At 42.1% G+C, this 25,804-nt stretch overlaps 2 protein-coding genes across 8 annotated transcripts in view; one reads left to right on the forward strand and one right to left on the reverse strand.

Annotated features, from left to right (window-relative positions):
- Nucleotides 1-21,395, reverse strand: part of cpeb3 (cytoplasmic polyadenylation element binding protein 3) — a 106,482-nt gene extending 85,087 nt beyond the window's left edge. For 4 of the 6 annotated variants that reach the window (XM_048550913.1, XM_048550910.1, XM_048550909.2 and 1 more), the window contains exons 1-2: nt 20,935-21,258; nt 18,623-19,389 (exon numbers count right to left, since the gene is read on the reverse strand). In XM_048550913.1, the coding sequence (XP_048406870.1) occupies nt 18,623-19,389; nt 20,935-20,992 (825 nt within the window). In that variant the 5' untranslated portion in view covers nt 20,993-21,258. The other 2 variants (XM_048550912.2, XM_048550911.2) reach the window with 2 other exon arrangements.
- A 187-nt stretch (nt 21,396-21,582) lies between these two features.
- Nucleotides 21,583-25,804, forward strand: part of marchf5 (membrane-associated ring finger (C3HC4) 5) — a 107,132-nt gene continuing 102,910 nt past the window's right edge. The window contains exon 1 of one of the 2 annotated variants that reach the window (XR_009446980.1): nt 21,583-22,050. Coding sequence is in view for 1 of the 2 variants with exons in the window: in XM_059653121.1 (XP_059509104.1) it covers nt 22,001-22,050 (50 nt within the window). In the remaining variant the exon portion in view is untranslated. The remainder of the gene's footprint in view (nt 22,051-25,804) is intronic. The other variant, XM_059653121.1, reaches the window with a different exon arrangement.

Here is a 25,804-nt window from a genome sequence, read left to right on the forward strand (position 1 = left end):
AAATTTATGGGATTTAAAAGCTGATAAATCACCAGAGTCCAATAATCTGCATCTCGCTGTACTTTAGGATATAGCTCAGAAACAATAAATGCTTTAGTGGTCATCTTTCAAGATTCTATTAATTCTGGAATATTTCCAGTGGATTGGAGCGTTGTTAATGTAACACCATCATTCAAGAGAGCAGATAGAGGGAAAACAGGCAATGACCTGTTTGCCTGATATCCATTGTGGGGATAAAGACAGAGTCCATGATGAAATATTTAATCGCAGAGTAGCTGGGAAAACAGTGACAGGGTACACAGAGTCAGCATGTATTTATGAAATGGAAATCATGCTCGATAAAATCTACTGGAATTCTTTCGAGGATGTAACTATGATCATTGATAAAGGGGTGGCAGTGGATGTGATTTACTTGGATTTTCAGAAGGCTTTCAATAAGGTCTCACATAAGAGATTAACATATAAAATTAAAGCACATGGGATTGGGATAACATACTGACATTATAGAGAACTAGCTGGCAGACAAAGAGTAGGAATAAACAGGTCTTTTCCTGAGTGGCGGGCAGTGACTAGTGGGTACTGCAAGTATCAGTGCTTGGACTCTAGGTATTCACACTATATATTTTGATGAACTTGTTACTTTTTTGATGTAATAGCTCGCAGCTTGCTGATAACATAAAGCTGTCCTTCATTGCAAGAGGAGTTTTAAGAACAGGGAGGTTTTGCTGCAGCTGTATAGGGTGCTGGTGAGGCTAGACCTGGAGTACAGTGTACACTTTTGTTCTCCTTACTTGAGAAAAGGATGTACTGGCACCAGATTGGGTGCAGAGGAGGTTCACTCCATTGATTCCGGAATTGAGGGGGTTGGCTTATCAGACAGATTGAGTAGTCTTGGTCTATAATCATTGGCATTTAGAAGAATGAAGAGGGATCATACAGAAATATAAAATGATGAAGGGAGAAGATAAAGATAAAAGCAGGGAGGTTGTTCCCATTGACAGGTGAAACTAGAACTAAGGTGCATTACCTCAAAATAAGAGGGAGCAGATTTAGACTGAGTTGAGGAAGGACTTCTCCCAAAGGGTTGCGAATTTGTGGCATTCCCTGCCCAGTGAAGCAGTTGAGGATACCTCATTGAATGTTTTCAAAAGGCATGGATCGATTTTTGAGCAGTAAAAAGAATTAAGGGTTATGGTGAGCGGGCAGGTAAGTGGAGTTGAGTCCACAAAAAGATTAGCCATGATCTCGGTGAATGGCAGAGCAGACTTGAAGGGCCAGGTGGCCTACTCCTGTTCCTATTTCTCATGTTCTTGTAATCTTATGTGTGAGAGGGTGGGCTGAGGGGTGGATGGAGAGATACTGGTGTGTTTTGGACAAGGTGAGTGAATGGGCAAATGCATGGAAGATGAAGTATAATATGGATAGATTATAATGAGGTTATCCACTTGGCAGCAAAAGCAAGAATAGATTAGGAAAGGGAACAAGGTTAAATAAAACCTGGGGGCCCTTGTAAGTTAGTTGCAGAAAGCAAGAATGCAGGTGCAGGAGACACTGAAGGAGGAAAATAGTATGTTGGTCTTCAGAGAGAGAGAGAAGATGTATTATTGCAACATTACAGACCTTGTAGAGGAAGGATTTTCTTGCAATGGAGGGAGTACAAAAGGTTTACTAGTCTGACTACTGCTATATTCGAACTGACATACGAAGAGAGGTTACATCAATTAGGACTTTATTCCCTGGGGTTAAAAAGAATGAGGGAGATCTCAGAAACCTATAAAAATCTGGTAGGACTAGATGACTGGGAAGTGCATAACCAGGGTCTACAATCTAAGAATACTGGGCAGGCCATTTATGACTGAGATGAAACATTTTTTCACTGAGTGGAAAGCCTGTGGAATTCTCAGCCAAAGAGAGCTATTGAGGCCAAAACTTTCAATGAGTTCAAGAAGCAGAAAGATAGTTCTCAGTGCTAGAGGGATCAAAGGGCATTGGGAGAAAAGGGAACGGGGTACAGAGTTGGATCATCAGCCATGATCATATTAAATGACGGAGTAGTCTCAAAGTGCAGAACAGCCTAGGTCCACTCCTATTTGTGCTTCTGATTGAAATGTAACACAGCAAGGCGTCAAGATGGACACAGAATGAAATACTGATTTTGGAATTTTTGAAATATCAACTCTCCTACTCCTCTGATGCTGCCTGACCTGCTGTGTTTCTCCAGCTCCACACTGTATGGGCTGACTCCAACACAAAGAAGCTGTTCTTGCTATCTCCTTTTAATTACTGAAGTTGGTTAATGTAAAAATAGCTACTTTTTAAAAAAAATGCCTGTTAATTAATTCTCATTGGTCATTTTTACACTGGAAATATTTCAATTTATTCAGTTTTGTGTCTAATCAATTCAGTATGGAACCGTAGCACTGTCCTAAAAAGAGTTGCTGGAAGAAAACAAAAAGACTGCTCAATAGGCGTTTTTAAATCAAATTGATTAGAAAATGAATGGTTGATAGATTCAAAACAAAAATGTTCATGCTGAATTTTACAGATTAATATCTTGCAGAATCTACCCACATTGTATTCTGAAGATTCTTTAGAAAAGATTGTCTGGATACTGATCGTATTTTAATCTCATGCAGTTCACCACAATTGGTCATTTTATGGAATGAAGATGGTATTTTAACTGCACAATTACATTAGAATGGAAACAGTAGAATAGCCTAACCAGCTTCATTTAGGTAGAAGTATCAATTCTGATTTTGAGCAAGTACGAAGTTGAACTTTAGACAGAATTCACAACTGACTGACATTCCTAACACGCCTTGTGATTTATTTGTACATCGGAAGTATAACTAGGCCACAGGATGAAAAAGCTTAAAAAGTTGGGATAAGAAACACAGCCTTAAAATAGGATGCATTCGAGTGTTGTTTTTTGCTCTCTCTTGCACAGAACAAGCCAGCATTTTTGCACAAATTGAAGACTTTTACCAATTTTATTAAGTACTATGAATTAAGATAATACTTGAATAATGGAATAATTCAAAGCAACCACAACATACAAAGCTGCTAGATGCTTCGCAATTAGTATATCTTACCCATGTAGAATTTTCTTCAACTATTTCAGCCCCAGAAGAATCTTGTTTTAATATCATACTTAATAACAACAATACAATTTACTGCAGCTGGTGTGGAATAAATCTGCGCATAAGCCAATCAAATTTCCTCCAACAAACTAGGTAACATGCTAAATTAATAAATTGGTACTCCTAATTACAGAGCTGACGGCTGCTGTCAAACATGCTCACAGCCGGTGCTGTGTTGCAAGGGGAAAACTTTGCTGGATGTTCACCAGAACGTCTTGGGAGGATAGCTACCACCAAACCCTCTTCAAGCGTGAAGGAACTTTAGCTTAGTACTAAGTGGTGTGGAATGCCCTCCAAGCTGAAATAAAGTACTTTAATAATGCAGCAGTCTAGCCATTTAATATTATTTAATTGACCAATGCATTTGAAAAATATAACATCCAGGTTGCAAAAGCTCCTGTAGCGAACCCTGCAATTACAGACACCACCTCAAGAGGAAGAACGGGAGTTGCCGAGCACAATCATCACTGGAAAAGTGGAAGTGGAGTACAGCCAGCAGTACATCATGGCTCCATTGTGTCTGGTTGGATCATGGTGGCGATGGTGGGGGCAGGGTTATTCTGGGCCTAGTACGGGAGGGTGTCCCTGCTGAAGATCTTGAGCAGGGGTGCAGCACAGAGTGCGAGACAGCAAAGTTGGAAGACAGAAGGAGAGACTGGCATCATTCTGGGTACAATCAAGTCTAGTCAGGTACTACACTATAATAAATATGGTATAATGCAGACTGACGACAAATGACTAACTCCACCCAACAGGCACACAGACTACTAGTGGACAAAGCTATTTCAAAAAAGTTTCCACATTAACTCTTTCAGATCAAATGCTTTACATGACAGCCAGCTCAGCAGAATGGAAGGGACAAGTTTATGTGAAGCATGTTATCATTTTCTCAGGATGTCCCCCAATTTCTTTAAAAATTAATAATTATTTTTAATTGGATGTAAAAGATTTCACACCACCATCTCAATAATCAGTGCCCCTGTAAGGTAGGCAAACACAGCAACCAAAAAATGCACACAAGACCCCACAAAGAGCAAATGAATTAAATAAATATTCAGATTTTCAGACTTTTGGTTGAAGGAACATTTACCAGAGCATTGAGAGAGCTTCCTACTGTTAGAACATAGAACAATACAGCGCAGAACAGGCCCTTCGGCCCTCGATGTTGCGCCGACCTGTGAACTAATCTAAGCCCAACCCTCTACACTATCCCATCATTATCCATATGCTTATCCAAGGACTGTTTAAATGCCCCTAATGTGGCTGAGTTAACTACATTGGCAGGCAGGGCATTCCATGCCCTTACCACTCTGAGTAAAGAACCTGCCTCTGACATCTGTCTTAAATCCATCACCCCTCAATTTGTAGCTATGATCCCTTGTACAAGCTGAAGTCCTCATCCTTGGAAAAAGACTCTCAAAGTCCACCCTATCTAATCCTCTGATCATCTTGTATGTCTCTATTAAATCCCCTCTTAGCCTCCTTCTCTCCAATGAGAACAGACCCAAGTCCCTCAGTCTTTCTTCATAGGGCCTGCACTCCAGACCAGCCAACATCCTGGTAAATCTCCTCTGCACCTTTGCCAAAGGTTCCACATCCTTCCTGTAGTGGGGTGACCAGAACTGCACGCAATATTCCAAATGAGGCCGCACTAGCGTTTTGTACAGTTGCAGCATGACATCACGGCTCCGGAACTCAATCCCTCTACCAATAAAACCTAACACACCGTAAGCCTTCTTAACAGAGGGTGGCAACTTTCAGGGATCTATGTACGTGGACACCAAGATCCCTCTGCACATCCACACCAAGAATCTTTCCACTGACCTGGTGTACTGCCTGCCTATTATTCCTCCCGAAGTGAATCACCTCACATTTATCCGTACTCAACTCCATTTGCCACCTTTTGGCCCAATTCTGCAGTTTATCCAAGTCTGCCTGCAATCTGCAACATTAGATTGTACTGCGAAATGTTCTACATCCATTTCAGCATGCAAAGTGACCAAGGCTTTTGACAGTACAGTACTCTCTCAGCACTGTATTCTATCAGCCTATATTATACAGTCAAGTTGGGGGTGAAATTTTAACCCAATTCTAGAATTCAAGAAGGAATTGAGAATTGCAACATCAGTTATAAAAATTACCCTCTGTTACCTTTCTCCCTATGACAAATATCCAATAATCAAACCAAAAATCGGGCTGGTTGTTCTTTATAGGCCATTTCCCCTAAACAGAGGGACACAGAGCTGAAGTCGAGACGGCTGCAGTTTATAAACATATTGTATAATGACAGAGATTGAAAGGATACTACTCCATTGGTCACAATATATTTTAAAATGTTTTACCTAGTTACCAAAATGGTCAATTATATATTTGATCCATCGTAGGTTTAGAGTAAAATGATTCATCAACCATGTTTTAGTCAACAAAATTATGATCTATAAGAGCAGACTTATTTCAACAAAATTATAAAAATCAGAACAAGAGAGTCGAGTGTATAAACATATAAATATTTACCTTTTGAAATAACCCCTACAGACATACATTAAAAGGGGAAAAAAAACAAGGTACATTTTCCTCGGAAGAGATTTTTTTCAGAATAAACACTGGCCAAGATAGATGTTCATTTTTGGAAAATGAAAGGACAAGACAGGAAATATTCCAAATGCTTTCAGTCTGGCATCCTAGTACATGTAGATGGTTATTAGATACAAACAGTTCTCCCTCTGGGATCTCTTCAGACACAGTTCTGAACATCTTTTCACACTTGAAGTATAGAGAAAGTCTTCTGGAAGCACTTCATGCAGAATAGCTGTTTTGATATTTTGGCTCACATAGAATCCTCAATAGTGTTTCAATAAAGGTGGTACAGGTGGAACTGAGGGGTCTTCTCTCTTCACAGGTTACACTACAACCAAACTCAGAAATAATATCAAATAACCACACTCCTGACAGCTATTAACTCAGCTGTCACTTCCAGCAAATCTAAGCAATTAGCTAGAGACATGCTTGTTTAAAAAAGCATCCCAGAGTGCTTTGTGATCTTTTATAAAGAAAAACAAGTCTCATTATCTCCTTAGCACTTCAAATGAATCAATCTTTGCAACCCACAAGACACTAATCCTTGAACAGATACTAATAATAGAAGGGCCTTCATTGCCAACAATAGTATTCCAACAAAAACAAAAAGGAACACCACTGCTTCAGATTCAGGGATGTTATCCTGGAGGTGGAGGGGAGATGTCACTGTTTGACCTGGGGGTGGACAGCCCTCAGAATAAATGAATATATTATAACATGACATTTCTTACTTGTCACTCCAGAAAAAATCCACTCGAAAAATGCAGAGAGAGGGGCTAATTTGCCCTGGAAACCTCACAAATCGCCCCCAGTAACTCAATGGGGCAAGAGAGAGAGTCAGGTCACACCAACCTGTTTTGATTGTAGCAGCAGTGAGTGGAGGAGACAAAATTCGTGAAGACCTGCTCCAATAATCACAGATTTTCTCTCTCACTTCCATGCTGCAGCCCCAGCTCCTCCAATCACAGGTCACCTTCCACGTCGCCTGTATAAGTGCACAACTGTGCAGCTATTTGCTATCGCCTGCACACTATAACGAACATGAAAATCAAATTAGATGAAGGGGAGATGTGTCCTGAAGTGAGGAGGCTGCAAAGTGAGTTTCAGGACCCCAAAGTAAACCAAGCTTCAGAGTGCAATAGTGTACCAGTTTCATCAGTGAAGGGTTATCAGATGGTGGGGGTTACGCAGGATTTATTCTTGGAAAAATACACCAGCCAAAACAGCCCGAGGGTAGGTTTGAACCAAATGAAAAAAAAAGTGATCAGACACACAAGGCATGTGACTAGATTCAGGATTAGGTGGATTTTGAGCAAACCTATGTCCATACTGATCACAAAAGGGGAACTTGGGTAGACTTTCCTTCATTTTGTGCTGCGAGTATAGTTGAACTACGCAGTTAATTTGGCCCAGACTCGTGACCAAAGATTGGGGCTTTGTTGATCTGCTTTTTTTATGCAACCTTCCTAATCATGAAGTGGCTTTCAAGAGTATTCAGCTTAACATTTTTTTCCAATATAAAGCTATTTGTTTTTCTGAATGAGGAACAACTTCAAGCCCTGTACAATGAACTAAAACAGAAACAACAAAATGCAGAAGAGGAAAATTTTTTTTGTCAGATTTGTTCCTCTCTCAGGCACTGCAGTACAAAAGCAAATGGCAACGAAAAAATATTTAGCTATTCATTGACTTCTTTCACCTGATAATGGATTAAGTTTACTGTGTCTGGCCAAGAATTGGTCAAATTCAACAAGACAATTTCTCTTCTGGTGTGCTTTTGTGTTTGTTTACAGAGATGGGGTGGGGGGAGTAGCGGATGTAAATTCCATGGTAGATTTTTGTTTGCAGTTATTACACAGGCTACAGAAACCAGACATTTCTGGGGATGATGACTTCAGTTACATGGGCAGGTTGGAGAAGCTTGGGGCTGTTCACCACAGAGAAGACAAAGATTTAGAGGCGACTTGATAGTGTTCATGATGAGGATCCTAAAAAAGGGAGGTAGAGAGAGAAATAACAGCTCCCATTGGAGGAAGGATGAGAAACGAGGAGACAGAGTTAAGGTGATTGACAATAGAAAAGATGGCGACACAAGAATTTTGACCCAACCATCCTCCCATGCTGTTCCATACACCACATCCCTATGGATGGAATACCAATCTCTTGCACTCACGACACATACTGACCAATGATTCTAACTTCACACATATTTTGCTGCCTCCATTTAATTCCAGCTACAGTAGACATCACTAAACATTATGTCACAAAATTATTGACTTACTTCCATTTCTCTTGCAACACAAGGTGGAACACAACTTTACTAGATGGGTCACAAACAAATGCATCTCCCTAGTCCAGTGGAGAATCTAGCTCTCTTCTTGATAGAACCACCTGTGACCAAGCCTCTGGGATCCAACATTGCTGAGAACATTTGCTCATGCCTCTTCTAAACTTCCAGTACATGCTTACCCCGCTACAGACAGTATAGCCACAGACTGCTTGCTCTCCACCTCACACTGCTTCCCTCATGCCAACCTGGCACTCCCAAGAACTGCTTCTTGTCCAGCTCACGACAAGAGGTTTAAAGCAAGACAGCATCCATGAAAAGTACTTAAAACTAGACCTGACACTTCAAACAAAGGTGAGGCTGCAAATCAGCTCTGCTACAGGGGTTCAGATGAAGGCGATGAAACAATATTCAGGGAATGGGCATGCAGATTGAAGTGCCGGGTGCATTGATTGTCCTGGCTGCAATCCATATACCCTATCAAACCATCCATGCATGCTGCTCCCATTTAATGTCGAGTTAACTTTTTATTTACCATGAAATTACATTTTCTGAGGGAACTACTTGAAATTTATGACAGACAACAAACCAAGCCACGAACAGGGAATCTGCTGTTGTAAACCCAATAACTATCCTTGCAGTGGCAAAAAAAAACATACTAGTGTGAAAACTGAAATTAACCTGCATAAAAATATTGCATGAAAGCCAGTTTATCTTTTTCTTAAAATTCAAAAAAAGCACAAGGGGGCTTTTGACCAACATAATACATTTGCAAGATAAATCTTGGAAAGTGTTTCTAACCAACTGTACCATTAGGCATTCAAAGGAGAAAGCCACTTCGCAATAAAAAAAGCAACAAGAGTGCTGAAAGACATTTGCTAATAGAAAATGAAAAAGCAAAAAACTTATTCAAAAAAAGTGACACACTCATGCACACGTACCTTATAATTCTGATCTTTTTAAATCCAATTTGATTAAATTGGTATGTTTATATACCATTCCAAAGAGATAGCAGCCAAGGGTGGAATTTCCACAGTAATCCAAGGAAAAAAGTATAAATTAAGATTAATTTATACCTTCAGAGAGACCTCTTACGTTCACAAAGCTGAACCACTGGGCTAGGCTGTCCCATATTGCTACCAGATCTCAGCAATCACTACCTACCTTCAGCCAAATCCCAAATTGGTACTACAAACTTCAATGCAACCAATCAGATGCCCATCTTCCGCCAAATACCAAGATCCCACTACAACAGAGGAATTTTTTTTTACATCTTGCATCAAATGGCAGGGTTACTCTAGTGCCACACAAGTGTAGGATTTCTACTGTTCTCTACTCACACCGACAAGTATGTTCAATTCCTTGTTCACTTGCACGCGCAGATCTGCTAAACACTAAGTGCCTACCTCCAATATGGCACTTGAAACACCAGACTTGTTCTCAGATTTTAAAGAAATGAAAATCAAATACATAAAAATAAAATCACTGATTTTTCATGAAATTACTGATTGGACAATTTTCTGTGAAAGGGATTATGGAATTTAATTAATAAACTATTAAGTTTCCAGAATACCCCACCCCCATGAACAGAATGGCACATACATTTAACGCAAATCAGCAGTTTAGCCTATCACATTGCATACCCTCTCTGAAGGCAGCCTGCTCCACCATACTCATGATATCCAGTAAGAGGTGAAATGTCTTTTTTAATAATCTATCATACTTAAAGTAAATATTTTGTCACTGCTAATCAACGAGTTATGCAAACCAGTAATTCAGAAATGGAAAGGATTGTAGCTCACAATAACAAGCAAGCAAGCAAACAAAATCATTTGCAAATCTGACTGTCTGTTTACCTCATCTAGCATTCTCCACTTTGAAACCTTCAACTGGAAACAAGGTACGTAAATGTATTAAAATCATCTTTAAGATTTTATAAATTGACAGCAAACCTGGCCATCAGCCGATGTCATCTCTCCCTTGTAAAACTCAGCCTCCAAGGTCAGATTTACAAAACATCCACTCCATCCCTTAAATCCATTCAAAACCAGTTTTGTTTTAAAAAAACATTGAAGATATTTCCATGTATCTGCTGCCCTTCTTCTACATGGAAATGGTCATGGATTTGGAAGGTGTGAGGCTGGATGAACACAGCAGGCCAAGCAGCATCTCAGGAGCACAAAAGCTGATGTTTCAGGCCTAGGCCCTTCATCAGAGAGGGGGATGGGGTGATGGTTCTGGAATAAATAGGGAGAGAGGGGGAGGTGGACCGAAGATGGAGAGATAAGAAGATAGGTGGAGAGAGTATAGGTGGGGAGGTAGGGAGGGGATAGGTCAGTCCAGGGAAGACGGACAGGTCAAGGAGGTGGGATGACGTTATTAGGTAGATGGGGGTGCGGCTTGGGGTGGGAGGTAGGGATGGGTGGGAGGAAGAACCGGTTAGGGAGGCAGAGACAGGTTGGACTGGTTTTGGGATGCAGTGGGTGGAGTGGAGGAGCTGGGCTGGTTGTGTGGTGCAGTGGGGGGAGGGGACGAACTGGGCTGGTTTAGGGATGCAGTTGGGGAAGGGGAGATTTTGAAACTGGTGAAGTCCACATTGATACCGTTAGACTGCAGGGTTCCCAGGCGGAATATGAGTTGCTGTTCCTGCAACCTTCGGGTGGCATCATTGTGGCAGTGCAGGAGGCCCATGATGGACATGTCATCTAAAGAATGGGAGGGGGAGTGGAAATGGTTTGCGACTGGGAGGTGCAGTAGTTTGTTGCGAACTGAGCGGAGGTGTTCTGCAAAGCGGTCTCCAAGCCTCCGCTTGGTTTCCCCAATGTAGAGGGAGCCACACCGGGTACAGTGGATGCAGTATACCACATTGGCAGATGTGCAGGTGAACCTCTGCTTAATGTGGAATGTCATCTTGGGGCCTGGGATAGGGGTAAGGGGGGAGGTGTGGGGGCAAGTGTAGCATTTCCTGCGGTCGCAGGGAAAGGTGCCGGGTGTGGTGGGGTTGGAGGGCAGTGTGGAGCGAACAAGGGAGTCACGGAGAGAGTGGTCTCTCCGGAAAGCAGACAGGGGTGGGGATGGAAAAATGTCTTGGGTGGTGGGGTCGGATTGTAGATGGTGGAAGTGTCGGAGGATGATGCGTTGTATCCGGAGGTTGGTGAGGTGGTATGTGAGAACGAGGGGGATCCTCTTGGGGCGGTTGTGGCGGGGGCGGGGTGTGAGAGACGTGTTGCGGGAAATACGGGAGACGCGGTCGATGGCGTTCTCGATCACTGTGGGGGGAAGTTGAGGTCCTTGAAGAATTTGGACATATGGGACATTTGGACATATCCACTGTACCTGGTGTGGCTTCCTCTACATTGGGGAAACCAAGCGGAGGCTTGGAGACCGCTTTGCAGAACACCTCCGCTCAGTTTGCAACAAACTATTGCACCTCCCAGTCGCAAACCATTTCCACTCCCCCTCCCATTCTTTAGATGACATGTCCATCATGGGCCTCCTGCACTGCCACAATGATGCCACCCGAAGGTTGCAGGAACAGCAACTCATATTCCGCCTGGGAACCCTGCAGCCTAATGGTATCAATGTGGACTTCACCAGTTTCAAAATCTCCCCTTCCCCAACTGCATCCCTAAACCAGCCCAGTTCGTCCCCTCCCCCCACTGCACCACACAACCAGCCCAGCTCCTCCACTCCACCCACTGCATCCCAAAACCAGTCCAACCTGTCTCCGCCTCCCTAACCTGTTCTTCCTCTCACCCATCCCTTCCTCCCACCCCAAGCCGCACCCCCATCTACCTACTAACCTCATCCCACCTCCTTGACCTGTCCGTCTTCCCTGGACTGATCTATCCCCTCCCTACCTATCTTCTTTTCTCTCCATCTTCGGTCTGCCTCCCCCTCTCTCCCTATTTATTCCAGAACCCTCACCCCATCCCCCTCTCTGAAGAAGGGTCTAGGCCCGAAACGTCAGCTTTTGTGCTCCTGAGATGCTGCTTGGCCTGCTGTGTTCATCCAGCCTCACATTTTGTTGTCTTGGATTCTCCAGCATCTGCAGTTCCCATTATCTCTCATGGATTTGGAAGGTGTTGCCTCAGGAGTTTTAGTGGATTTCTGCAGTGTTTCATTTTGGTGGTACACACAATCTGGTTGCTATGTGTCAGTGGTGGGAAGTGTGAATATTTAAGTGCCAATCAATTAAGTGGACTGTTTTGTCCTGGGATAGAGTTAAACTCTAGGGTCAGAGGAGCTACATTTATCCAAACAAACACGATGCACTAACCTCCTGGCTTTTGCCTTGTAGATGGATGATGGGCAGACTTTGGGAAGTCAGAGTGGTAAGTCACTGCAGGATTCCTTGCCTTCTCTAGTAGCCACTTTATGTGATCAGTTTCTGGTCAATGGTAACCCCCAGGATGTTGAAGCTGGGAAATTCAGCAGTGACTGTGGCTTTGAATGTCAAAATGAAATAGCGAGATGCTCTCATGGTGGAGATAGTCATTGACTGACGTATGTGTGGCATGTTACTTGGCACTTTGCAGCAAAGCCTGGATATCATCCAAATGCAGCAAGACCTGGACATGGACTGCTTTAGTATCTAAGGAGACGTAATTAGTGCGTAACATAATTCAGTGAACACTCCCGCCTTTGTCCTTATAGTGGAGACAATATCATTGACAAAGCAATTGAAGATAGTTGGGCCTTGAACATTACCCTGAAGAACTCCTGCAGTCATGTCTCTGAGCAGAGAGTTGACTGACCCCCAACAACCACAACTGTAATTCCAAAATCGAAGTCTAGCATGAATGTCCAAGATGCCCAAGCACTCAACATCAGATTCAATAAAAAACTCAAGCTGTTAAAAATAGGAACAAAAAAATGGACAAGCTCACGGTTTTAATCACTGAACACTTTTCCTGTACATTACGCACAAGGGCATAGAGCAACACAACAGTTTTCAACAGAACTGTAAAACAAAAAAAACCTAACGTTTTCAAATTTATTAGAAGGCCAACTTAATAAGTAGTTTCCAAACAAGTAATTAACTACGTATGTGTAATTAGTATTAAAATATAAAGCACAAGTATAAATGCCAATCGCATCCTAAACTGGCAGAATCAGGTTACAGAAAATTAATGATACTATGCCATTTTTATGAAGTAAATGTCACTATCCAAGAGTTGAGACAATTGGCTGAGGAAGAATTTTTTTACTAACCTTTCCAGGTTATCGGTCATCTTGATATAAACATCCAACTGTTGTCATTATAACACACACTTTACAAGCCAATGATCTGAAAAGGCACAATGTCCCTTCAATGCTCCCAAAGTTCTAAAGACTGTTTCTGTTTACGAAGAAATAACTTCTTGCTTGTCATTGTTACCATGACTACTATTTTAAAGTGGGGAGGGGCTCTGATCAATTTACTCAAGTCTACAATTAGACACAATATTATAAGTCAGTATGTCAGAAATTGAAATCATATCAACCAAAATGATTGAAACCAGAGTCTGTACAAAACAAATAGTAATTTCATTATCTTCCCCAACACTCCACGAAAATAGATCTTGAATAGGTCAAATCAAAATAGAATACGTGGATGCAGAGATCTGAAAGCTAAATAATTGTTTTCCGAAAAGAATATATTGGCAATCCCATGGCTAAAATAATTTTGCATTGTTGCTGAATAACATCACTGGCTTGCTTCTCAGGTACTGAAGGAGATGATTGCCGACGAGATTGTTTCTTACCACTTGCCACAATGAGGAATAAGCTTATTTGACCTTGCCTTCATCTCAATGTTACTTGTGGAGGATGCATCAGTCCAAATAGTACTGGTAAGGAATGTTCACCTCTCAATCCTTATGGAGAGGAAGGCCCATCCTCCCAAACAGAACATCTCCATTGTGTTTTACAGCACTACCATGCAAGACATTTTGGAACTAACTGGATCGAACAGTGTGAAATTTGGCAACCACAAGAACAATTACCAGCAACAGAAATGAACTCGAACACAACAGCCAGCACGTCCCTCACTGTACCATCAAACTAGAGACCAACCCTGTGGAAGACCTTGCCGGGGGAATAGCAGAGATGCCTAAAAATGAGCTGCCAACCTGATAAGGCTACAACATGGAATGCCAAGAATGTGGAATTGAAACAGTTAAGACGGAGCTAAAAGAATTCACAGGTTTGACCAAACATCTGCAGTCCTGCCCACCCAGAAGCAAATGTGATGGAAAAAGAAATAACTAAGATGAGGTGGCAGTGCCATGAATATCCACATCTCAAATTATCAAATCTCAAGCATTTGCAAATATCTTCAGCCTCGACTGCTATATAAACAACCCAGTGTAGCTTCCTGCCAAAGCTCCCACAAATGCTCCTCAAAACTTGGAGGATTCTCTTCCCCACAACTTTCCACATGTCCAGCTCAATCGTTTTAGTACAATCACACCATATGTATTTCCCCACAGAAGTCAGAAAATTGTCCAGTACTTCCTGTTCACAAAATGCAGCCCAAATCTGATCTGGACAATCACTGGTTCAGTTGACTGTCAATTAGGGTAATGGAATGAGTTGTCAAGCATGCCAAGTGGCACCCGCATCAATGACTACAAGGTTGGTCAGTTTCAGTTCCATGAGAACCACCTAGGCCTAGACCCCATTGCAGCAAAGAAAGACAGCTTTGGTTATTAAAAGCAATCATCTCAACCTTTGGACGTTGTTACTGGGCTTTGTGAAGGCAGTGACCTCGGCCTAGCCATTTTCAGCTGCTTTGTCAGTGAGTTCTCCACTCTAAAGGAGGCGGATCCTACTTGCCTGCTTAAGATTAAGGCAACATACAAGCTTGACCTTGTGAAAGATAGCTTGTGCCACAATGACACAAGTACCAGGCATCGACCATCACCGGTAACAAAATCTGAACATTTCCCCTTGACATTCAACTGTCTGAGCCTTCCCAAATCCTTTATCATCAAAACTTTGGGAATGGGTTGTCACCATTGATCAGGACCATAACTAGATCATCCAAACAAGTACCGTCAGTCCAACATTAGTCAGAGGCTGGGCATCCTGTGGCAAATAACTCACCTTCCAACCTCAGAACTATTCCATGATCTATAAAGTACAGCAGGAATTGCCTGAACAAGCTCAGCTTCAACAATCCTCAAGAAATTCAATATAAATCGAAGGCAAAGCAACCTTCTTGATTAGAATTACCAGCTTAAAACGTTCTCCTCCATCTCCAGCACAGCACAGCTGCAACATGCAACCACTACAAAATGGGCTGCAGCGAAAGCCAAAGCTCCAAGAGCAGCTCCTGCACCCATAACATCTACCAACTTGAAGGGAAAAGCCTACAGTCAACTGGGATTACAAGGGGATCATCTTACTGCGAGCAGTGATAGAACGGAAAACGAGTAGGAATGGAACACAAAGAATTGGGAGGAGTAAGTAGTGTATCCAGGGCAGGATTTCATGATTGAAAGCAAAGCCGTGAAATTGTATTGAGGAGCGTAGTTCCTGTGTAGACTCCTGCGTAGGAGATGACTGAAATTATCTGTCTTTTCTCAGGAAAAGCTCAGTTTATTTTTCATTACATGCTGTTCTTTTGTATTTTAAATATTAAATTAAGTAACATACAGACATACAATGTACTCGTCAGAAAACACATTAGTACGCCTCATAGGAAGATAAACTTGCATTAGTGGGGTACAGCTAAAAGCAGAAAGGAAGACTGATTCTGAAACAAAAAAACAAAGGAACATGGGAACATTGTGGTCGAGATCAATTGGAGGAGTCACCACTGTTCCTTCAATCATGCTAGATACCACTATCTGCTTTCTTCTACTGCCCGTTATCCCAAATATGGATATTTAACTAAAGATCAACATACTCTGGAACTGACATCAAAATATAGCTATCTGAGACCCGTACCCAGTACTACACAATCTCTTCCCCATTGCTTACAGATCAATCCTCTTAACGCAACCAATAATACTACTTAACATTCCTCATTTAACAAATCTTCAGGGTAACTATGAACAACAGGGAACAATCAGATCATGCATTCATATAATTTGCCTGGATGACAGAAACAGAAGGTTACATTCCTGAATTTACTTGTGGGATAAGTGTTTTCTATTGGCAAATTTCTCTTCCTATAATTACCATTCCATTTTTTTTCCTCCTATTGTAAATTACTATGTCAACAATTCACATTTAACAATGCTGTCGCCTGTCCTGGTGTTGTTACAGGATATGGGCAGTAGGTGGCTTTGCAGAGCAAATTTTCAAATCTGTTGCCCGGCTCCACCATCACCATGTATATTAAAACCTTGATATTCAACTAGCAGGGCAATCCCATTTGGCATTCACACACAAAGTGTACATCCTTGCCATCCCAATCTTTTACGCAAATGACATTCGTAACCTCTCGGTTTGTCCTTTGGAATGTGGAAAAGCTTAGATTTTTTTTGGTGGTCCACAAACATTGCTAGTTCATATTACATTAGTAACTATCTATATCCTTTCTCTGATTGGTAAGAATGGTGAGTTTTTCTTTTGCATATCCTTGATACATCTGGTAAGCTATGACCTCATTTGCAAAACAAGTCTGGGATTAGACCAATAAAATACCAAGCCTACCAGAAATTACATGGCCAGCAGGTTCAGGATATTATAGAAATCATGCCTCATTAAAATTTTCCACTCAGGACTAATTATAAGGGCAACATTTTTGCACTAAATCCCTGAATTAGCCTATTCAATAGAATAATATTTTGTAACAGATTAAAAAAATTCAGCCCATTTAGGTCAATTCTACATTGATTGCATTACAAAATAATACAACTAACTTGTTTACATATGCAAATATACTTAAATAATTGGACATTTACCTAAAGGCTATCTGACAATCTTAATTTTACACATGATAAATATGTTTGAATATGTATGTATCAGAGTACATAGGCTTTTAATTGGAGAATGCATTACCCTGCATAGCATTTAGTTCCAAAAACTGAACAGCAAGCAGTAAACTTCCATTCAGTTGTAACAACGATATATGGTCTCCATTTCCTCAACCACCATTTCACATCACTGAGAACTGGCTTTGTACGAGAACACATACTACTTACTGATGTGTGATTCCCAGCAAAAAAAATGCAACCATGACTTGCATTTCACTTTAGCCTAACACTGAGTTGCATTTTCCAGGTCTCATACGTTATAAAACCCATCAGCACAAAACCACATGAACTGGTACTGGCATTATTTCATGGCTTCTATCACAAAACAGAATATTATTAAACCTTTGCTTTCTAGATTTTGCAAACTGATTTTTGAGCATAATAATCAAATGTAAGTATGAAAATAAACATTTACAGTCAAACGAATAAAATCCTAAGTGACGGAACAAATGTCTGCATGCAGAAATGAAGATTGTAGTTTGACAATAGATTACATCTTACTAACAACAAAAAGGTAATCCCAGTAGTAATTGTTGATTTTATTTAGGAGGATTATTTGGGTACAGCCATATAACATCTTGTCCCTGGGGCCACTTGAATTGCTGCAATATCCATTAACAAACGCATGCAATGCAGAATCTGACTTCGTTGTTCAGGGTCTGCACAATGGTGAAGGTTGTCAATCCCTCGCCAATTTGCCATTAAAGGTCAGTTATAAATAATTATTTTGATGGAGAATCACCAAAGGATTTTGACCCATTTTAACTGGGACTTTCAAAAAGTTAAAATAGGAAGCTGAAAATTGATCTATACACAGAGAGAACAGCATAATAATGTGCAGTTTCAATACAAAATAAAACCAAGCTAACATCTTCAGAGGTTTATATGCTGAATATGTTCTCATTCTATCCTGCAAATATTTACAGTCAATACATGACTGGTGTACCACAGAAATGGCTGTACATTTCTGCTTTCAAGCAGCTGAAATAGTAATGATGACAGTATGTTGCTCCACCTCTTGTGTTTGACGTCAAAACAATTGCCCAAACAAAGGGCCTTAAAAGATGAAGGGCAAGTTATCCCAATAGTGCTAAATTTAACAATTCAGGCAAAAAGAAACTGTTTTCCAAATTCTTCAATAATTCTACTCCTCACTGACTACGAAGCTTCACAGTCTTGTCAATTATTAATTGTTCTAAAATATAGACGGTCTGCCTGCTGTTTATTTTTTTAAAGAATACAAAGGCAGTTGAATACTGCCAACAAAGAAAGGACATGGAAACGCCTAATTTTAACATTGAAACAAAAATTATACAAGTACAATGAAGACACTGTCAAAATTAAACTGGCATTGGGATCAGCAGGGGCCACTGTTACTAGTCCTTTCTCAGAGGGCGAAGAGGGGTTGGTCGGGGTAAGCTTCTTGCTGTTGAAGTGCAAGAAGAACACGATCTAGTATTCTCATCTACTGAGGATGTACTTAGGCTGAACAGTGTCACTGCCTAGCTGAAAGTAACAGATGTGATGTTTTCTCTGCAATGTCATGTTCCATTAAAGATGGCACATGCAATGTGACTGTGAAGGTCATGTCCTACTGCGTCTTTTGTACATTTGGTCAAAATGAAATTTTCAAGGTCGGTATACTGTACCTGAAATTGCAACATGCCGTTGCTGTTGTCTGTCCGAAAGGCATTGTCATCCATCCACGACTTGGGGGTTAGTGTGGGTGCAGTTCGAGGGAATTTCGGAGGGGCGATGACATTGCTGGAGAAGGGTTTCTTGAGTGGAGAGATAGGGTTGAGGGGGGAAGGCACCCCAACAGCTCGCCGGGGGTCCCTGGCTTGCAGCCCGCTCCAGGGGTTGGGGGCCGTGCTCCAGGTGGTGTTCTGATGGTTGTTCCAAGCCGAGGACGGCTTGCTGGTCATGATGGGCTGGTGGTTGTAGGCGCTGCGCTGGGCGAAAGGAGCCTGCGGGCTGACGGGCGACCTCCGTTGTTGTTGCTGTTGCTGGGCTTGGTGGTGCTGTGTCTGCTGAGCCAGGCCGATCTGAGGCGAGAAAGTACCACCGAAAACCGGGTTGACGTGAGTGAAATTTTGGAACAGCATCGTCCCGTTGACGGCCGGGATACCCTGGAAAAAGCTATCATCCGCCGTGTTCGTGGTGCCCGTCGACCACGTACTGAACGAAGGAGACAGGGAGGTACCTGGCTCCTGGGGTTGAAAGCTCAAGCCGGGCAAAATTGGCGATTCCATCTGCGCCTTCTCTTTATTCTGGGCAGAAACCGGGGCGTTTATACTCACTGAGCTGTCTTCTGACTTGGGGGTTTCTGCGGCTTCGGTGCTTTGCTCTGACCTTGGTGAAAGCTGCTGGGGGTTGCTTTTGTCCATCAGTAAATCATCCTGCATGGTTTGCGGAGCTAAAACAGGAAAAAACAAAGGCGCGTTATTAGCTGTGCTCTGGTACTTCACCGCTGGCGAAAATCCTGTATCATTGCTAGGTGACTGTAAAGCAAATGTGTAATCGCCCATTTAAGCAGAGCGATGGGGGTGGGGGAGTGAACCAGACAATATTAAATGCCTTTTTTTAAAAAAAAAGAAAAAATGAGTAGCAGCTTCACCCTTTCGTGTTCTGGTTCCCCCTCAGAATGAGAGATTTGGGATGCGGGCACAGATATTCACTAATTTCGCCACGTCTTTCTTTACACCGGAACTTCAGCTCTCACCCGCAATGTGAAACCGATTCTTGTTCCTGTTCAAGAGCTTTCAAAGCTCTGTGCTAATTTGCATACGTCAATAAATAGTGCAGCGTCCTTCAGAAGGTTAAAATTAATTTTAAATTTTCAAAAACGCCATTTCCAAGATCCAATATTACATTTACAATCACGCGACCTGCAGGGAGGTGTATTTTTTTGGCCACCACAGCACTGTCGATTTAAATAAAACAAATATCTGGGGTTACAGATCTGGCACCATACTGCATTTTATTGAATCTCGAACCCAGTGGAGGGGAGGAGGGAAGCATGAAAAAAATCAGCAACCTGCTTAATTTAAGTAAACAAGAACCTGTTTTGCATGAAATTATCTTCACGTTAAGGTATTATTAGGCGATGCTTCGAAAACACGATTTTAATACAAGGGGCGTCGAAACACCCTTATGGAGGCAGAACCATATTTGACACGTAACTTGTGACCTTGTCTTTTCTTCGCGTCTGCAATTTTGTTGACCTGAACAATGTTTAGATTGCCTAACGCAATGACATCTTAAAATATCCCGAAAGCTTCTGTATATTGCTGTTTTACCATGCAGTATGTTTACGCCATTCATCCACAACAACTAATGGCTTATTTCATAAAATGGCTCCTTGTTTTGCATGTTATTGCAAATGGCCAAATGACGATTGGACAACTCATAATTCCATTTTTTGCAGACAAATTTAGAAAAGACAGTCACAAAAGTGGCATCTGCAATACTGTAAATCATTACGATGCACACGTAACGAATTCGACTCGCGTCTTTAATCTGACAGGCAAGCAGACCAAAGTGAAATGTACGCAGGTTAACTTTACACGTGCATTTTTAACAACGCAATTAATTTTATCACCAAATCCAGACCCTCAAGGTCATTGTCAGCTCGTATCAACATTCATGTTATGTGCTGTCAGGTTCGTTTTATATGGCAACATTGAGAATCAAATAAAAACAAACAAGAGAAGTAGCGTTCACCAATAAAGGATATTATTCGCATATATTTATGTCGAGCACCGTACCCGAAAAGCAAAGAAATGGTTTCTCTGTAGGGCGTACATTCAAACACACTTGCAAACAATGCACTTATCTAAATACATTGTCCAACATTTCAGCCAAAACAATAAAAAACAAATCTGTCAACTTTACAAGTAAAATATTAATTTCAGCTAACCAACCAATCTAAACAAATGAAACATAAAAAAATGTTAAATACATGAATCGACGATAGCATCCTCCTTTATTTGCCCGTTTGACAAGCTGTTATTCGCCATTGATTTATAATGAAGAGGTCAATTTGAGCCCTTGCAATAGTCAAGGTCACAAGAAACATATTTTTATCAATAGTACGCTAATAACATGATTGCTTTGTTCTGTTCGCATAGTGGGAAACGAACCAAATGTTAATATCTTGCTGTCAAGCTAACATTCGGTTCTATTTACTTATAATTCAAGGAGGTTTCACTCTGCAGTATTTAATCTTGGATCTCACAGCTTTCTTCTGATAGGTTCCCAATCGTCTCCGGATTACCGAAAACAGTTATTACCTTGGTGTGAATCTCTGAAATAGTTTGTGGGGAGGGAAGGGGGTGGGGAATGAAAGTGCCAGTCCCTTTCCTGGTGCGCAATGCAAACTTCCAAACGCTTTACCCCAGCAGCCACAGACCCAACCAAAGCAGCCTGTGGGATTCCATTCGTGCGCGTGCACAGGTGAACGCTGCGCAGCGGTGCATGGCGGACAATGCAGTTCCCGGCGGAGGAACGCCTGCGCTGCCGCCGCCGGCCTTGCTTGCGGGAATGGAACTACATCTCCCAGCGGGCTCCGCGGGGCCCGCCGGACTCCGCCGAGTGCGCGGCGGAGGGCGCACTTCCGGTTGGGCTCAACGTTATTATTACCTCACAGTAAATGGAGGTCGCAGCTCGGAAGTGGTCAATTGTGTTTTGAAACAAATACACGTTTTCTCTTCAAGCTACTCCACCGCCCACCCTCAATACACACAAACAAAAAGCATCCCATAAAGATCGGCGTGTGTTCACGCAAGGAAAACCCAAAACCAGAAGTTTAATGGGTGTTCGCCCCTACGGCTACAGCGCACTCATCCTGCCGCCGCGATCCCTCGGCCCAGCTTTCAGGTTTGCTCGCCCACAGCGGGTCTCCCTCTCCGTTCGATCGCCGTCTGGTTTAGGCCGCAGAGCGAGGCCGAGCTCAACCCTTTACATGAGCCTCCTGAAACAAACGAGCGAAGGCAGTTGAAGGGGGTGGTGGGTCGGATTGCTGGAAAATGTCGGGCGGCGCGGATCTGACGGCGGTCTCGGCGCAGCCGCTGGATAGGTGAGTGAGAGCGGAGCACTCGGCTAACCATGTCCCGCCGGCGGTGGAGAATCCAACATAACAAAGTGTGGGGCTGGATGAACACAGCAGGCCAAGCGGCATCTCAGGAGCACAAAAGCTGACGTTTCGGGCCTAGACCCTTCATCAGAGAGGTGCTGCTTGGCCTGCTGTGTTCATCCAGCCGCACACTTTGTTATGTTGGATTCTCCAGCATCTGCAGTTTCCACTATCTCCTGCTCAAAGCTACTGGCTTTGGCCGCTTTTTCCGGTGCAGAAAAGGTTTCACGCTGATCCAGACGGGCACCAGCTCGGTTCTTAAAAAAATAAGATAAGCTTATTGGTCACTTAAACCCATTCAATCATGTTTGAATGAATACTTTTGCTCTTCCGAGAGTAATCGCTCGTGTCTTTGACTCGTATTTAAAACTAACGCGTGAATCCTGGAAATCCGTATTTTCATATCTTGCACGGTGCCTTTATAATTGTATTAAAGCTTGATAACGGGAATATTGTATTCATCTCATTCTAGCATTATTAGACTCTTGATCGGGTGTTTTATAGGCCATGAATTTGGAAGTCTGTAATCTTAAGAAGTGAACCATTGTTACTGTCCCGTATAATTTAATATCTGTGCGAAGGAAATGTTACTTTTTCCCAATAATTTAGTATTTGTATTTACGTACAGAATAAAACGCTTTAATTTACGTTTTAAAACAGACTTCAAGAGTTCCATTTTCAAGGTATTGGATTATCTTTTACGGGGATATTATTTCAATTAGATATATTCCACATCAGTATATTGCGTGCACTTTTTCTACTAAATATGTAGGTAACGTTTCTCAGCCCGTGGAAATATTTAACATACAGTTGCATCACCTGAATACATGAATGGAAGAGAGAAAACCAGGAGTAGACTACCCAAGCTCTACAGTCTACCCCATCATTCATTGATCTGGCCTCCACTTTCTGGGATAGAGAATTCCAAACATTTTCTACCTTTGCGGAGAAATTCCTTCGCATTTTAGTTTTTGATAGGTGCCTCCTTGTCCTATACCTCCGTCCCCTAGTTTGAGATTCCTCTGTTGATGGAAGTATCTTCTCAACATTTACCCTATTAAGCCCTGCCAGAATTTTGTATGTTTCAGTAAGACCAGCCCTCCTTCTTAACTATAATGAATAAAGGCTTAACTTACATAGTTGCTTTTGATGTGTCAACCCTCTATTCTAGTGAATCTCTTTCTAACTGCCTCCAATGCCATATAGTCGGAACTGCCAATGCTGGAGAATCTGAGACAACAAGATGTAGAGCTGAATGAACACAGCAGGCCAAGCAGCATCAGAGGAGCAGGAAAGCTGATGTTTCAGGTCTAGACCTTCAGTAACTTCTGAAGAAGGGTTTAGACCCGAAACATCAACTTTCCTGGTCCTCTGATGCTGCTTGGCCTGCTATGTTCATCCAGCTCTACACCTTGTTGAATCCAATGCTATATAGTCTGTTCCTAAATATAGATGAATACTGTATATAGTATTCTAGGTGTGGCCTCGGCTCCAGCCAATACAATTTTGACAAGACTTCCCTATTTTTAAATTACAGTCCCTGAGCAATAAAAGGCCAAAATTCTACACGCGTTCTTAATTATTTGATGCATCTGCATGCTAACCTTTTCTGTTTTTTGTATAAAACCATCCAGATCCCTCTGCATTGTGCTGTTTTGGAATGACTCTATTTAAGTAATAGTCTGCTTTTTGAATCTTCCTGCCAAAGTGCATAACCTTACACTGCCCTACACTAAATGCTATCTGATAAGATTTTGCCCAGTTGCTGAACCTAATCTATATCTACTTGAAGATTCCTTAAGTCCTCTTCACAACTTCCACTCCACCTGGTTTTGTATCATCAAATTTGGATAAATTATTCTCTACCTGCCTCCTCCAAACCATAAATTTAGAGGGTAAATAGTTGAGGCCCAGACTGATCCTTGTGGAACTTGATTCTAGATGTTAGGCTGGCAACGGAGGAACTGGGCAAAGCCTGGGGCTCGTCTGTTCCTTTCTGCTTTCTTTTCTTTTGCTTTTGCTCTTTTTCTTTTCTTTAAAGCCTGGAGCCTGGCAGGTGAGGGAGGAGGCCTCCAGCAGCAGCAGCAGTACCAATGCAGGACAAGCAAGATGCAGTTTCACCTCAGCCAGGGATCTCCCAGCGAGCGTGACCAGGTCCTGGGCTGTCTCCTCCCCCTTCCCGGACTTGCATGCTGAACTGAGTCGCCAGCTCCGCAGCTAGACCCTAATGCTTGAAAGAGTGGTAGCATCAGCAAAAGAGACCCTGATGTCTGGCAGCAGTGTCCATAGAATCATGCGATGGGGAACAGAAGGCACTGAACCTGCTCATCCCCAGACCCATGGCTCTAGCTTGGATGTGGCAGTCACAATTGCAGCAGCAGTAGAGGATCATACTCGGGGAGTCCACCTCAGACACCAGCTGATGTTGCGCGGAGTAGGAACATGGAGAGAAAAAGATAAACCCTATTGCAGTAAAGTCTTGCATCATGTTCAGTGTTTCAAGATGGCGCTTATGTGGCGACATTTTATGTAGAACACACAAAAGAACTTTTCACTTTTTTTCTTGTACATATGACAGTAAATATAAATCCAAATTAATTATGACTTTTCAACCTGTGAAACGCCCTATTTCCAACTCTGGTTAACACACAGAAGATAATCTTCAATCCTTGCTATGATACTATCCCCAAAACCATGAACTTTGATCTTGTGCCACGTAAAAAGATGATTGCACGTTATTAAATGGCTTCCGAAAACCCGAATGCACTACATCTACAATTTCCCCTTTATCGACTCTGCTTGGTATATCCTCAGAGAATTCCAGAAAATTTGTCCCATAATTTTCCCTTTCACAAAACTATGCTCATGATGTTTGATTGTGTCATGCTTTTCTAGGTGTCTGACCTTCGTTTTTCATAAATCCCTACAGTGCGGAAACAGGCCATTCAGCTGAACAAGCCTACGCCGACTCTCTGAGGAGCATACACACAGACATGACACCACCCACTATTTCCCCCATAACTTTGCATTTTCCATGGCCGATCCACCTAACCTACACATCTTTGGACTATGGCAGGAAACTGGAGCACCCACCATAATCTCCAGCAGACAGGGGAAGAATATGCAAACTCCACACAGTTGTACGAGGCTGGAATTGAACCTGGCACTGTGAGGAAGCAGTGCTAACCTTCAAGCTACGCTGCTGCAGTTCCTTCTTTAATAATGGACCAGTGTTTCCCCACAATAGCTGTCAGGCTAACTAACCTATAGTTTCCAACACCCTGTCTCCCTCCCATCTCGAAAATGGGCATCACATTTTGCAGTTTTCCAGTCAATTGGAACCTTCCTACAGTCCAGTGTATTCTGGAATATTTCCTCCAATACCTTCCCTCTCTATGTAGCTGCTTTCTTGAAACCCTGGCATGCATATCATCTGGTCCTAGCCCCTTGTGTGCCTTTAGTCCATTAATTTGTCAAACATTTTGACCCTCCTAATAAAGTCTACTTATCTGTTATCTTTCAGATGTTTCTGGTGTCCTCCACCATGAAGACCAAAGCAAAATATTGATTTAAATTATCTGCTGTTTCCTAATTCTGTTAATTTTCTTGTATCTTCCAAGCGTTCCATAATTAGTTTAGTTACGCTTTTTAAATACCTCATGAAGCTCTCTTGTTTTTATTTCTTTTCAATTTACTT

The sequence above is a fragment of the Stegostoma tigrinum genome, chromosome 20, assembly GCF_030684315.1.
Source record: "Stegostoma tigrinum isolate sSteTig4 chromosome 20, sSteTig4.hap1, whole genome shotgun sequence".
Lineage (NCBI taxonomy): Eukaryota > Metazoa > Chordata > Chondrichthyes > Orectolobiformes > Stegostomatidae > Stegostoma > Stegostoma tigrinum.